General features: G+C 70.0%; 1 protein-coding gene across 1 annotated transcript in view; it reads right to left on the reverse strand.

Annotated features, from left to right (window-relative positions):
- Positions 1-14,160, reverse strand: part of LOC135324585 (phosphoribosylformylglycinamidine synthase-like) — a 55,380-nt gene that overhangs the window by 39,617 nt on the left and 1,603 nt on the right. Inside the window, exons 2-9 of the mRNA XM_064501165.1 lie at positions 13,490-13,702; positions 11,178-11,313; positions 8,725-8,830; positions 6,569-6,755; positions 5,487-5,592; positions 5,257-5,397; positions 3,747-3,871; positions 2,417-2,542 (exon numbers count right to left, since the gene is read on the reverse strand). Of these exons, the coding sequence (XP_064357235.1) occupies positions 2,417-2,542; positions 3,747-3,871; positions 5,257-5,397; positions 5,487-5,592; positions 6,569-6,755; positions 8,725-8,830; positions 11,178-11,313; positions 13,490-13,700 (1,138 nt within the window). The 5' untranslated portion in view covers positions 13,701-13,702. The remainder of the gene's footprint in view (positions 1-2,416; positions 2,543-3,746; positions 3,872-5,256; positions 5,398-5,486; positions 5,593-6,568; positions 6,756-8,724; positions 8,831-11,177; positions 11,314-13,489; positions 13,703-14,160) is intronic.

Raw genomic sequence — 14,160 nt, forward strand, 5'->3', positions numbered from 1 at the left:
TGGGGGTCTCCAGGGGGGGTTTTGGGGGACGGGATATTTTGAGGGTCTCCCCGGGGATTCGGGGGGTCTGGGGGGGTTTTGGGGGGCTCCCTGGGGATTCAGGGGGGGTCCCAGGAGGGTTTGGGGGGGTCTGGAAGGTTTTGGGGGGCTCCTGGGGGGGGGATCTTGGGGGGGTCCCAATGGTTTAGGGGTCCCAGGGGCTTTGGGGGGGTCTGGAAGGTTTTGGGGGGCTCCCTGGGGCTTTGGGGGTCTCCGGGGGGGGGTGTTGGGGCCTGGAAGGTTTTGGGGGGCTCCCAGGGGATCTGGGGGTCTCCGGGGGGGTTTTGGGGGATGGGATGTTTTGGGGGCCTCCCTGGGGATTTGGGGGTCCCAGGAGGGTTTGGGGGGGCTGGAAGGTTTTGGGGGTCTCCCTGGGGATTCGGGGGGGTCCCAGGAGGGTTTTGGGGGGCTGGAAGGTTTTGGGGGGCTCCCTGGGGCTTTGGGGGTCCAGGAGGGTTTGGGGTGGTCTGGATGGTTTTGGGGGTCTCCCTGGGGATTCGGGGGGGTCCCAGGAGGGTTTGGGGGGTCTGGACGGTTTTGGGGGTCTCCCTGGGGCTTTGGGGGTCTCCGGGGGGGGTTTGGGGGATGGGATGTTTTGGGGGGCTCCGTGGGGATTTGGGGGCTCTGGGGGGGTTTGGGGGGCTCCCTGGGGATTCAGGGGGGGTCCCAGGAGGGTTTGGGGGGCTCTGGAAGGTTTTGGGGGGGCTCCTGGGGGGGGGATCTTGGGGGGTTCCCAATGGTTTAGTGGTCCCAGGGGCTTTGGGGGGGGGCTGGACGGTTTTGGGGGTCTCCCAGGGGATCGGGGGGTCTCCGGGGGGGTTTGGGGGGGTCTGGAAGGTTTTGGGGGTCTCCCTGGGGCTTTGGGGGTCTCCGGGGGGGGTTTGGGGGGGTCTGGACGGTTTTGGGGGTCTCCCTGGGGCTTTGGGGGTCTCCGGGGGGGTTTTGGGGGACGGGATATTTTGAGGGTCTCCCCGGGGATTCGGGGGGGTCTCCGGGGGGGGTTTGGGGGGGTCTGGAAGGTTTTGGGGGCCTCCCTGGGGATTTGGGGGTCCCAGGAGGGTTTGGGGGGGTCTGGACGGTTTTGGGGGTCTCCCTGGGGCTTTGGGGGTCTCCGGGGGGGTTGTGGGGGACGGGATATTTTGAGGGTCTCCCCAGGGATTTGGGGGGTCTCCGGGGGGGGGGTTTGGGGGGGCCTGGAAGGTTTTGGGGGCCTCCCTGGGGCTTTGGGGGTCTCCGGGGGGGTTTTGGGGGATGGGATATTTTGGGGGTCTCCCCGGGGATTCGGGGGGGTCCCAGGAGGGTTTGGGGGGGTCTGGACGGTTTTGGGGGTCTCCCTGGGGCTTTGGGGGTCTCCGGGGGGGTTTTGGGGGACGGGATATTTTGGGGGTCTCCCCAGGGATTCGGGGGGTCTCCGGGGGGGGGGTTTGGGGGGGCTGGAAGGTTTTGGGGGTCTCCCTGGGGCTTTGGGGGTCTCCGGGGGGGGGTTTTGGGGGACGGGATGTTTTGAGGGTCTCCCCAGGGATTCGGGGGGGTCCCAGGAGGGTTTGGGGGGGTCTGGAAGGTTTTGGGGGCTCCCTGGGGCTTTGGGGGGCTCCCTGGGGCTTTGGGGGTCTCTGGGGGGGGGTTTTGGGGGACGGGATATTTTGGGGGGTCTCCCCAGGGATTCGGGGGGTCTCCGGGGGGTTTGGGGGGTCTCCGGGGGGGGTTTTGGGGCCTGGAAGGTTTTGGGGGGCTCCCTGGGGCTTTGGGGGTCTCCGGGGGGGTTTTGGGGGACGGGATATTTTGGGGGTCTCCCCAGGGATTCGGGGGGTCTCCGGGGGGGGGTTTGGGGGGGCTGGAAGGTTTTGGGGGCCTCCCTGGGGCTTTGGGGGTCTCCGGGGGGTTTTGGGGGACGGGATATTTTGAGGGTCTCCCCAGGGATTCGGGGGGTCTCCGGGGGGGTTTGGGGGGTCTCTGGGGGGGGTTTTGGGGGCTGGAAGGTTTTGGGGGGCTCCCTGGGGCTTTGGGGGTCTCCGGGGGGGTTTTGGGGGACGGGATATTTTGAGGGTCTCCCTAGGGATTCGGGGGGTCTCCGGGGGGGGTTTGGGGGGCCTGGAAGGTTTTGGGGGGCTCCCTGGGGCTTTGGGGGTCTCCGGGGGGGTTTGGGGGTCTCCGGGGGGGGTGTTGGGGCCTGGAAGGTTTTGGGGGGCTCCCTGGGGATTCGGGGGGTCCCAGGAGGGTTTGGGGGGGGCTGGAAGGTTTTGGGGGTCTCCCAGGGGATCTGGGGGTCTCCGGGGGGGTTTTGGGGGACGGGATATTTTGGGGGTCTCCCTAGGGATTCGGGGGGGTCTCGGGGGGGGGGGGGGTCCATTCGGGGTGTGGGGGGGGGGTCTCTCACCGGGGAGCAGCAGGTTGCCGAAGCTGTAGCCGGCGGTGCCGGCGATGACGTGGGCCCCGCCCGGTGCACTGCACGTCCCGGATGGGCCCCCCGCCCCCGTGGCGGCGCCGCTGAAGGGGGCCACGGCTGCGCCCCCCCACCCCGGAAGGGCGGGGCCTCGTCAGGCCACGCCCCTGCCCCGCCCACGCCCCGCCCACTCAGCCCCCCCCCCCCCAAGGCAGCACCTTGCCCCTTCCCCCCCCCCCCCCGCCGCGGAACGCCCCGCCTGGCCACGCCCCCACCCCTTAGGCCACGCCCCCCACATCCCAGACCACGCCCCCACCCCTTAGGCACGCCCCCTCCCCTTAGGCCACGCCCCACATCCCAGACTGCGCCCCACCCTTAGGCACGCCCCCTCCCCTTAGGCCACGCCCCCACATCCCAGACCACGCCCCACCCCTTAGGCCACGCCCCCTCCCCTTAGGCCACGCCCCCCACATCCCACACCACGCCCCACCCCTTAGGCCACGCCCCCTCCCTTAGACCACGCCCCTCCACTTAGGCCACGCCCCCTGCTGCAGCCCAGCGCCGCCCCCTCTCCCATGGGGGAAGGGGGGGGGAGCACAGGCCACGCCCCCACCCGGTGCAGGCCACGCCCCCCTCCAGCCTGAGGCCACGCCCACGGGCCGCCAGGCCACGCCCCCCTCTCTGCTGCTGGCCACGCCCCCTCCCCCCTGGGGCTGGATCTGCTCCCCCCCCCCCAGCCCCATATTTGCCCCCCTCGGCCCTGGATTTGCCCCCCCAGCCCCATATTTGCCCCCCAGCCCCATATTTGCCCCCCCGGCCCGTATCTGCCCCCCCAGCCCCATTTCTACCCCCCCAGCCCCATTTCTACCCCCCCAGACCCATATTTGCCCCCCCAGCCCCATAGCTGCCCCCCCAGCCCCATTTCTACCCCCCAGCCCCATATTTGCCCCCCAGCCCCATATTTGCCCCCCCGGCCCGTATCTGCCCCCCCAGCCCCATTTCTACCCCCCCAGCCCCATTTCTACCCCCCCAGCCCCATATTTGTCCCCCAGCCCCATAGCCGCCCCCCCCAGCCCCATAGCTGCCCCCAGACCCATATCCACCCCCCCAGCCCCATACTTGCCCCCCCAGCCCATATCTGCCCCCCAGCCCCATATTTGCCCCCAGCCCCATTTCCCACCCCCCCGCCCTGTATCTGCCCCCCAGCCCCGTATCCGCCCTCCCAGCCCCATAGCCGCCCCCCCCAGCCCCATAGCAGCCCCCCCAGCCCCATAGCTGCCCCCCAGCCCCATTTCCCGCCCCCCAGGGCGGCCCCCCGCCTCACCGGTGGGGAAGTTGTGGGTCTCGGCGGTGAAGAGGACGTGGCGGGTGCTGGTGCGCTTCTCGAAGGGGCTGGGCCGCGCCGGGTCCTGGGGCCACAGCGTGGCCACCGCCACCCCCCGGATGGCGCTGGGGGGGCCCCGGGCGGCTGTCACCCATGGGTGCCCCCCACCGAGCCGTGGGGAGCCACCATGGAGCCGCCAGCACCCACCATGGAGCCGGGAGCACCCATGGGCCACCCAACACCAAGCCATGAGCACCCATGGGCACCACCATGGAGCCACGGGCACCCATGGGCCACCCAACATCAAGCCATGAGCACCCATAGAGCCACGGGCACCCATGGGCCACCCAACACCAGCCATGGCCAACCACGATCACCACCATGGAGCTGGGAGCACCCATGGGCCACCCAACGCCAAGCCATGAGCACCAATGGGCACCACCATGGGGCCAGGAGCACCCATGGGCCACCCAACACCAAGCCATGAGCACCCACGGGCACCACCATGGAGCCACGGGCACCCATGGGCCACCCAACATCAAGCCATGAGCACCCATAGAGCCACGGGCACCCATGGGCCACCCAACACCAGCCACGGCCAACCAGCATCACCACCATGGAGCCTCAAGCACCCATGGGCCACCCAACACCAAGCCATGGGCATCACCGTGGAGCCACAGGCACCCATGGGCCACCCAACACCAGCCACAGCCAACCACGATCACCACCATGGAGGTGGGAGCACCCATGGGCCACCCAACACCAGCCACAGCCAACCACGATCACCACCATGGAGCTGGGAGCACCCATGGGCCACCCAATGCCAAGCCATGAGCACCCACGGGCACCACCATGGAGCCGGGAGCACCCATGGGCCACCCAACACCAGCCACGGCCAACCAGGATCACCACCATGGAGCCATGAGCACCCATGGGCACCACCATGGAGCCACGGGCACCCATGGGCCACCCAACATCAGGCCATGAGCACCCATAGAGCCACGGGCACCCATGGGCCACCTAACACCAGCCATGGCCAACCACGATCACCACCATGGAGCTGGGAGCACCCATGGGCCACCCAACACCAGCCACGGCCAACCACGATCACCACCATGGAGGTGGAAGCACCCATGGGCCACCCAACACCAAACCATGAGCACCCATGGGCCACCCAACACCAACCAAGGCCAACCACGATCACCACCATGGAGCTGGGAGCACCCATGGGCCACCCAACACCAAGGCATGAGCACCCATGGGCCACCCAACACCAGCCATGGCCAACCACGATCACCACCATGGAGCCGGGAGCACCCATGGGCCACCCAACACCAAACCACAGCCAACCACCATCACCACCATGGACCCAGGACCATCCACGCTCAACCAACCAAGCCACCTTCACCCTTGCTCCACCCGCCACCCAGCCACGAGCGTCCCCAGGCCACGGGCCACCACGGCCCCCCCCCACCGCACGGTGACAGGGACTCCCACGGCGCCCACGGACCTGCTGTTGTCGGAGAACTTGATGACGTTGTTGGGGTTGCTGCTCTTCTGGGTGGCCATGATGCTCTCGAAGAGCGACTGGGGCAGCTCCTGCCCGTCCAGCACCAGGCGCCCCTTGAAGAACCAGTGGCGGCTGTGCTCGCTGGGGACACGGGGACGCGGGTGTCACCAGGGGGGGCCCCCCCGGCCCCGGTTCGGGGGGTGCCGTGGGTGGGGGTCAGGGTGAGGGACCTGTTGGACTGGGCCAGGTCGAAGCACTCGACGGAGGTGGGGTTGCGGCCCACGCGCTGGAAGAGCCGCGTGTAGTAGTCGAGGTCCCAGGCGTCGAAGGCCAGGCCTGGGGACGCGGCGGGAGGTGGCACCTGTGTCCTCACCCCCCCCGTGTCCCTCCAGGACCCCCCCATGTCCCTCAGGTCCCCCTGGGTGCCCCCCATGTCCCCCAATGTGCCCCGTGATCCTCTATGTCTCTCACAACCCTCCATGTCCCCCCATGTCCCCCATGTCCCTCAGGTCCCCCTGGATGCCCCCCATGTTCTCCATGATCCTTCATGTCCCCCCATGTCCCCCCATGTCCCTCATGTCCCCCCATGTCCCCCATGTCCCTCCATGTCCCCCCATGTCTCCCATGTCCCCCATGTCCCCCATGTCCCCCCATGTCCCTCCATGTCCCTCCATGTCCCCCCATGTCTCCCATGTCCCCCATGTCCCTCCATGTCCCTCATGTCCCTCCATGTCCCCCCATGTCTCCCATGTCCCCCATGTCCCCCATGTCCCCCCATGTCCCTCCATGTCCCTCCATGTCCCCCCATGTCTCCCATGTCCCCCCATGTCCCCCATGTCCCCCATGTCCCCCCATGTCCCTCCATGTCCCTCCATGTCCCTCATGTCCCTCCATGTCCCCCCATGTCTCCCATGTCCCCCATGTCCCCCATGTCCCTCCATGTCCCCCCATGTCTCCCATGTCCCTCCATGTCCCTCATGTCCCCCCATGTCCCCCATGTCCCCCATGTCCCTCCATGTCCCCCCATGTCCCTCATGTCCCCCCATGTCTCCCATGTCCCCCATGTCCTCCACATGTCCCCCCATGTCCCCCATGTCCCCCCATGTCTCCCATGTCCCCCATGTCCTCCACATCCCTCCATGTCCCCCAGGTCCCTCCATGTCCCCCATGTCCCTCCATGTCCCCCATGTCCCTCATGGTCCTCCATGTCCCTCCACGTCCCTTCATGTCCCCTCTATCCCCCCATGTCCCTCCATGTCCCCCCATGTCCCCGATGTCCCCCCGTCCCCCCGTGTCCCCCGTGTCCCCGTACCCAGCTCGCGGTCGGCGCGCTCCAGGGCCTGGCGGCCACCGCCCAGGACGTCGATGGTGGTGACGGGGACGGGGCGGGTGGGGACGGCGAAGGAGGTGATGGGCCGCGGGTAGAGCTGCTCCGTCATGCGGTCGCCCAGCGCCGTCACCAGGCGCTCGGTGGCCTCGGCCGGCGGTGGCCCCTCGAACTGCCCCGGGGACGGGGACGGGGACGCGTCAGCCCGGCCCAACGGGGACACCGGCGTCCCTGGGGACACGGGCTGCGGGATGTCCCCTCCCCCCCCGGTGGGGTGACATCAGCTTGGGGACATGGGCATGGAGACGCATGGGGACACCAGCTTGGGGACATGGGGACACGGGCATGGGGACACGGGCATGGAGACCCTTGGGGACACCAACTTGGGGACATGGGGACATGGGCATGGGGACACGGGCATGGAGACCCTTGGGGACACCCACTTGGGGACATGGGGACACGGGCATGGGGACATGGGCATGGAGACCCATGGGGACACCAACTTGGGGACATGGGGACACGGGCATGGGGACATGGGCATGGAGACCCTTGGGGACACCAACTTGGGGACATGGGGACACGGGCATGGGGACATGGGCATGGAGACCCTTGGGGACACCAGCTTGGGGACATGGGGACACGGGCATGGGGACACGGGCATGGAGACCCTTGGGGACACCAACTTGGGGACATGGGGACACGGGCATGGGGACACGGGCATGGAGACCCTTGGGGACACCCACTTGGGGACATGGGGACACGGGCATGGGGACATGGGCATGGAGACCCTTGGGGACACCAACTTGGGGACATGGGGACACGGGCATGGGGACACGGGCATGGAGACCCTTGGGGACACCCACTTGGGGACACGGTCATGGGGACATGGAGGCCCATGGGGACCCGGGCATGGGGACACCAACTTGGGGACATGGGGACACGGTCGTGAGGACATGGAGGCCCATGGGGACATGGGCATGGAGACCCATGGGGACACCAACTTGGGGACATGGGGACACTGGCATGGGGACATGGAGACCCATGGGGACACAGGCATGGGGACACCAACTTGGGGACATGGGGACACTGGCATGGGGACATGGAGGCCCATGGGGACACGGGCATGAGGACACCAACTTGGGGACACAGGGACCCTCGGGGACATGGGGACACCAGCATGGGGACATGGAGGCCCATGGGGACATGGGCAAGGGGAAACCAAAACTTGGGGACACAGGGACCCTTGGGGACATGGGGACACGGGCATAGGGACATGGAGACCCATGGGGACCCAGACATGGGGACACCAAGCTGGGGACACAGGGACATGGCACAGAGGGACCTGGGGCATAGGGACACCGGGGACACCGCGTCCCACTGGGAGCAGGAACCCGCCATGTCCCCGTGTCCCCCCATGTCCCCAATGTCCCCGTGTCCCCAAGGTGTCCCCAAGGTGTCACCTGCAGCAGGTAGCGCCGTGACCGCTCCACGCGGGCCACCGCCGCCAGCCCGGCCCCGTGTCCCCCCGTGTCCCCAATGCCCCCGGTGTCCCCAATGTCCCCGTGTCCCCAAGGTGTCCCCAAGGTGTCACCTGCAGCAGGTAGCGGCGGGATCGCTCCACGCGGGCCACCGCCGCCAGCCCGGCCCCGTGTCCCCAATGCCCCCCGTGTCCCCAATGCCCCCGGTGTCCCCAATGTCCCCGTGTCCCCAAGGTGTCACCTGCAGCAGGTAGCGGCGGGATCGCTCCACGCGGGCCACCGCCGCCAGCCCGGCCCCGTGTCCCCCCGTGTCCCCCCGTGTCCCCAATGCCCCCGCTGTCCCCAATGTCCCCGCGTCCCCAAGGTGTCCCCAAGGTGTCACCTGCAGCAGGTAGTGGCGGGATCGCTCCACGCGGGCCACCGCCGCCAGCCCGGCCCCGTGTCCCCCCGTGTCCCCCCGTGTCCCCAATGCCCCCGGTGTCCCCAATGTCCCCGCGTCCCCAAGGTGTCCCCAAGGTGTCACCTGCAGCAGGTAGCGCCGTGATCGCTCCACGCGGGCCACCGCCGCCAGCCCGGCCCCGTGTCCCCCCGTGTCCCCAATGTCCCCAATGCCCCCGGTGTCCCCAATGTCCCCACGTCCCCAAGGTGTCCCCAAGGTGTCACCTGCAGCAGGTAGCGGCGGGATCGCTCCACGCGGGCCACCGCCGCCAGCCCGGCCGCCTGGCACACGGCCACCGCGTTGGTCGACGCCGCCGTGGAGAAGTTCAGCCTGGGGGGGGGGGACGGGGGGGACGGGGGGGGCAGGGGGGTCAGGACCCCCCCCCAAATTTCCCATCTCTCTCAGGGACCCCTAAGTCCCCCAGGACCCCCCCAACGGGGACCCCCGGGACCCCTAAATGCCCCCAAGGGCCCCAACAGGGACCCCCGAGACCCCCCCCCAGGACCCCCCCGAGGCCCCCAGGACCCTCCTGGGACCCCCAGGGACCCCCAGGGCCCCCTAGAGACCCCCAGGACCCCTAAATGCCCCCAAGGGCCCCAACAGGGACCCCTGAGACCCCCCCCAGGACCCCCCCGAGGCCCCCAGGACCCTCCTGGGACCCCCAGGACCCTCCCGGGACCCTCAGAGCCCCCCAGGACCCCCAGATCCCCCCAGGGACCCCAGTAGGGACCCCCAGATCCCTCCAGGCCCCCCCCCAGGACCCTCAGAGACCCCCAGGGACCCCCAGAGCCCTCCAGGGACCCCAACAGGGACCCCCAGGACCCTCCTGAGACCCCCAGGGACCCCCAGGACCCACCAGCCCCCCCCAGGACCCTCAGAGCCCCCCCCCGAGCCCCCAGGGACCCCCCACGACCCCCAGGGCCCCCCTGAGACCCCTGGGGACCCCAACAAGGAGCCCCAGGACCCCCCAGGACCCTCCTGAGACCCCCCAGAGCCCCCCAGATCCCCCCCAGGACCCTCAGACCCCCCCAGACCCTCCTGAGACCCCCCAGGGACCCCAGTAGGGACCCCCAGATCCCCCCAGAGCCCCCCAGATCCCCCCCAGGACCCCCAGGGACCCCCTGAGACCTCCAGGGCCCCCCCAGGACCCTCAGAGACCCCCAGACCCTCCCCAGGGACCCAAACAGGGACCCTCAGATCCCCCCAGGGACCCCCCAGGACCCCTAGATCCCCCCCCCTGGGCCCCCCAGAGACCTCCAGGGCCCCCCCAGGACCCTCAGAGACCCCCAGGACCCTCCTGGGACCCCCAGACCCTCCCCAGGGACCCCAACAGGGACCCCCAGATCCCCCCTGAGACCCCCCCAGGGATCCTCAGGGCCCCCCCCGGACCCCCAGGGACCCCCTGAGACCTCCAGGGCCCCCCCAGGACCCTCAGAGACCCCCAGACCCTCCCCAGGGACCCAAACAGGGACCCTCAGATCCCCCCAGGGACCCCCCAGGACCCCTAGATCCCCCCCCAGGGCCCCCCAAAGACCTCCAGGGCCCCCCCGGACCCTCAGAGACCCCCAGGACCCTCCTGGGACCCCCAGACCCTCCCCAGGGACCCCAACAGGGGCCCCAGCTCCCCCCCCCGGGGACCCCTGAGACCCCCAAATCCCCCCCCAGACCCTCCTGGGACCCCCAGGACCCCCAACCTCCCCCCTCCCCCCAGCCTGGATGTCTGGGCCCCTCATGTCCCCCCCTGCCCGGATGCCTGGGCCCCAGGCTGCACCGGGGCCCCCCCACACACCGCCCGGACGCCTGGGCCCCCCATGTCCCCCCCCCCCCCCGCCCAGACACCTGGGCCCCGGGGCCACACCGGGGGCCCCCCATGTCCCCACCTACCCCAGCCCGGACGCCTGGGCCCCTCATATCCCCCCCCACCCTGCCCGGATGCCTGGGCCCCCCATGTCTCCCCCTGCTCCCCCACCCGGACGCCTGGGCCCCTGATATCCCCCCCCCCGCCCGGACGCCTGGGCCCCTCATGTCCCCCCCGCCCGGACGCCTGGGCCCCCCCCAACCCCCCCACCCGGACGCCTGGGCCCCTCATGTCCATCCCCCCCCCCCCACCCGGACGCCTGGGCCCCCCCCAACCCCCCCGCCCGGACGCCTGGGCCCCTCGTGTCCCCCCTGCCCGGACGCCTGGACCCCCCCCAACCCCCCCGCCCGGATGCCTGGGCCCCTCATGCCCCCCCCCGGACGCCTGGGCCCCCCCCAGCCCCCCCCCCGGACACCTGGGCCCCTCATGCCCCCCCTCCCCGGACGCCTGGGCCCCCCCCCAACCCCCCCCGCCCGGACGCCTGGGCCCTTCATGTCCCCCCCGCCCGGACGCCTGGGCCCCCCCCAACCCCCCCCGCCCGGACGCCTGGGCCCCTCATGTCCCCCCTGCCCGGATGCCTGGGCCCCCCCCAACCCCCCCCGCCCGGACGCCTGGGCCCCTCATGTCCCCCCTGCCCGGACGCCTGGGCCCCCCCCAACCCCCCACCCGGACGCCTGGGCCCTTCATGTCCCCCCCGACTCCAGCCCGGATGCCTGGGCCCTTCATGTCCCCCCCACCCGGACGCCTGGGCCCCTCATGTCCCCCCCGCCCGGACGCCTGGGCCCCCCCCACCCCGGACGCCTGGGCCCCGGGCCGCACCGGGGGCCGATCTCCAGGAGCAGCTGGTGGGGGCGGGGGCGCAGGAAGCTGTGGGGGGCCACGGCCGCCACCTCGAAGGGGTCCCCAAAAAGCCACCGCAGCAGGTGGCTCTGCTCCGCGTCCGGGGGGGCCGCGGCTGCAGGGGGGGGACACGGTGACCCCCATGTCCCCCCATGTCCCTCCGTGTCCCCCATGTTCCTCCATGTCCTCTCATGTCCCCCCATGTCCCCCATGTCCCCCCATGTCCCTCCATGTCCCCCCGTGTCCCTCCATGTCCCCAATGTCCCCCATGTCCCCCATGTCCCCACATGTCCCTCCATGTCCCTCCATGTCCCCCCATGTCCCCCATGTCCCCCCATGTCCCCCCATGTACCTCCATGTCCCCCATGTCCCTCCATGTCCCTCCATGTCCCCCCATGTCCCCCCGTGTCCCCCCATGTCCCTCCATGTCCCCCATGTCCCTCCATGTCCCTCCATGTCCCCAATGTCCCCCATGTCCCCCATGTCCCCCCATGTCCCCCCATGTCCCTCCATGTCCCCCCATGTCCCTCCATGTCCCTCCATGTCCCCCATGTCCCCCATGTCCCCCCATGTCCCTCCATGTCCCCCATGTCCCTCCATGTCCCCCGTGTCCCCCATGTCCCTCCATGTCCCCCCATGTCCCTCCATGTCCCCCCATGTCCCTCCATGTCCCTCGTGTCCCTCCATGTCCCTCCATGTCCCCCCAGTCCCCCATGTCCCTCCATGTCCCCCCATGTCCCTCCATGTCCCTCCATGTCCCCCCATGTCCCTCATGTCCCCCATGTCCCCCATGTCCCCCCATGTCCCCCATGTCCCTCATGTCCCCCATGTCCCCCCATGTCCCTCCATGTCCCCCATGTCCCTCCATGTCCCCCCGTGTCCCTCCATGTCCCTCCATGTCCCCACATGTCCCTCCATGTCCCCCATGTCCCCCCATGTCCCTCATGTCCCTCCATGTCCCCCATGTCCCTCCATGTCCCCCGTGTCCCCCATGTCCCTCCATGTCCCCCCATGTCCCTCCATGTCCCCCATGTCCCCCTGTGTCCCCCCATGTCCCTCCATGTCCCTCGTGTCCCTCCATGTTCCCCCATGTCCCCCATGTCCCTCGTGTCCCTCCATGTCCCCCATGTCCCTCATGTCCCTCCATGTCCCTCCATGTCCCCCATGTCCCCTCATGTCCCTCGTGTCCCTCCATGTCCCCCCATGTCCCTCCATGTCCCTCCATGTCCCCCCATGTCCCCCCATGTCCCTCCATGTCCCTCCATGTCCCCCCATGTCCCCCCATGTCCCTCATGTCCCCCATGTCCCCCATGTCCCTCCATGTCCCCCCATGTCCCATGTCCCTCCATGTCCCTCCATGTCCCTCCATGTCCCTCCATGTCCCCCCATGTCCCCCATGTCCCCCCATGTCCCTCCATGTCCCCCATGTCCCTCCATGTCCCTCCATGTCCCCCCATGTCCCCCCATGTCCCCCATGTCCCATGTCCCCCCATGTCCCTCCATGTCCCCCCGTGTCCCTCCATGTCCCCCCATGTCCCTCCATGTCCCCATGTCCCCCCATGTCCCCCCATGTCCCTCCATGTCCCTCCATGTCCCCCCATGTCCCCCCATGTCCCTCCATGTCCCCATGTCCATGTCCCTCCATGTCCCCCCATGTCCCTCCATGTCCCCCATGTCCCCCATGTCCCTCCATGTCCCCCCATGTCCCTCATGTCCCTCCATGTCCCCCCATGTCCCCCATGTCCCCCATGTCCCCCATGTCCCTCCATGTCCCCCCATGTCCCCCATGTCCCTCCATGTCCCTCCATGTCCCTCCATGTCCCCCCATGTCCCCCCATGTCCCCCATGTCCCCCATGTCCCTCCATGTCCCCCCATGTCCCCCCAAGTCCCTCCATGTCCCCCCATGTCCCCCATGTCCCCCCATGTCCCTCCATGTCCCCCCATGTCCCCCCATGTCCCTCCATGTCCCCCATGTCCCTCCATGTCCCTCCATGTCCCTCCATGTCCCCCCAAGTCCCTCCATGTCCCCATGTCCATGTCCCCCATGTCCCCCATGTCCCTCCATGTCCCTCCATGTCCCCCCATGTCCCTCCATGTCCCCCATGTCCCTCATGTCCCCCGATGTCCCTCTATGTCCCTCCATGTCCCCCATGTCCCTCCATGTCCCCCATGTCTCCCCATGTCCCTCATGTCCCCCGATGTCCCTCTATGTCCCTCCATGTCACCCATGTCCCTCCATGTCCCTCCACATCCCCATGTCCCCGTGTCCCCCCCCGTGTCCCCCCCGTACCCTCCCAGCCGACGTTGTAGCAGAGCTCGCAGGTGACACCGGTGACACCGGTGACGGTGGCCTGGGCCGCTCTCAGGGCCACCGCCGCCTCTGGCCCCCCGGGGCCCCCCCCGGCCGGGGCCCCCCCCGGCTCCGGCTCCGTCCCCGGCTCCGTCATCGTCACCGTCCCCGCGGGGGGGCCCGGCCGCACGTAGAAATGCAGCACCGCCATGCCTGGGGGGGGGGGGGACAGCGTGGGGACGGGTGGCCTGGACCCCCCCGGGACCCCCAACCCCCCCCCCAGGGAGCCCAACACCCCCTGGGACCCCCTGCCCCCCCCAGGGACCTCCAGGACCCCCCAGGACCCCATGACCCCCCCAGGACCCTTGGGACCCCCCTAGGGACCCCCTGCCCCCCCTGGGACCTCCAGGACCCCCCAGGACCCTGACACCCCCCCAGGGACCCACGACCCCCCCAGGACCCTTGGGACCCCCCTAGGGACCCCCTGCCCCCCCTGGGACCTCCAGGACCCCCCGGGACCCTGACACCCCCCCAGGGACCCACGACCCCCCCAGGACCCTTGGGACCCCCCTAGGGACCCCCGGGACCCCCAGGACCCCCCCGGGACCCTGACACCCCCCCAGGGACCCACGACCCCCCCAGGACCCTTGGGACCCCCCTAGGGACCCCCG

This window comes from Dromaius novaehollandiae, chromosome 32 (genome assembly GCF_036370855.1).
Source record: "Dromaius novaehollandiae isolate bDroNov1 chromosome 32, bDroNov1.hap1, whole genome shotgun sequence".
In the NCBI taxonomy this organism is placed as follows: domain Eukaryota; kingdom Metazoa; phylum Chordata; class Aves; order Casuariiformes; family Dromaiidae; genus Dromaius; species Dromaius novaehollandiae.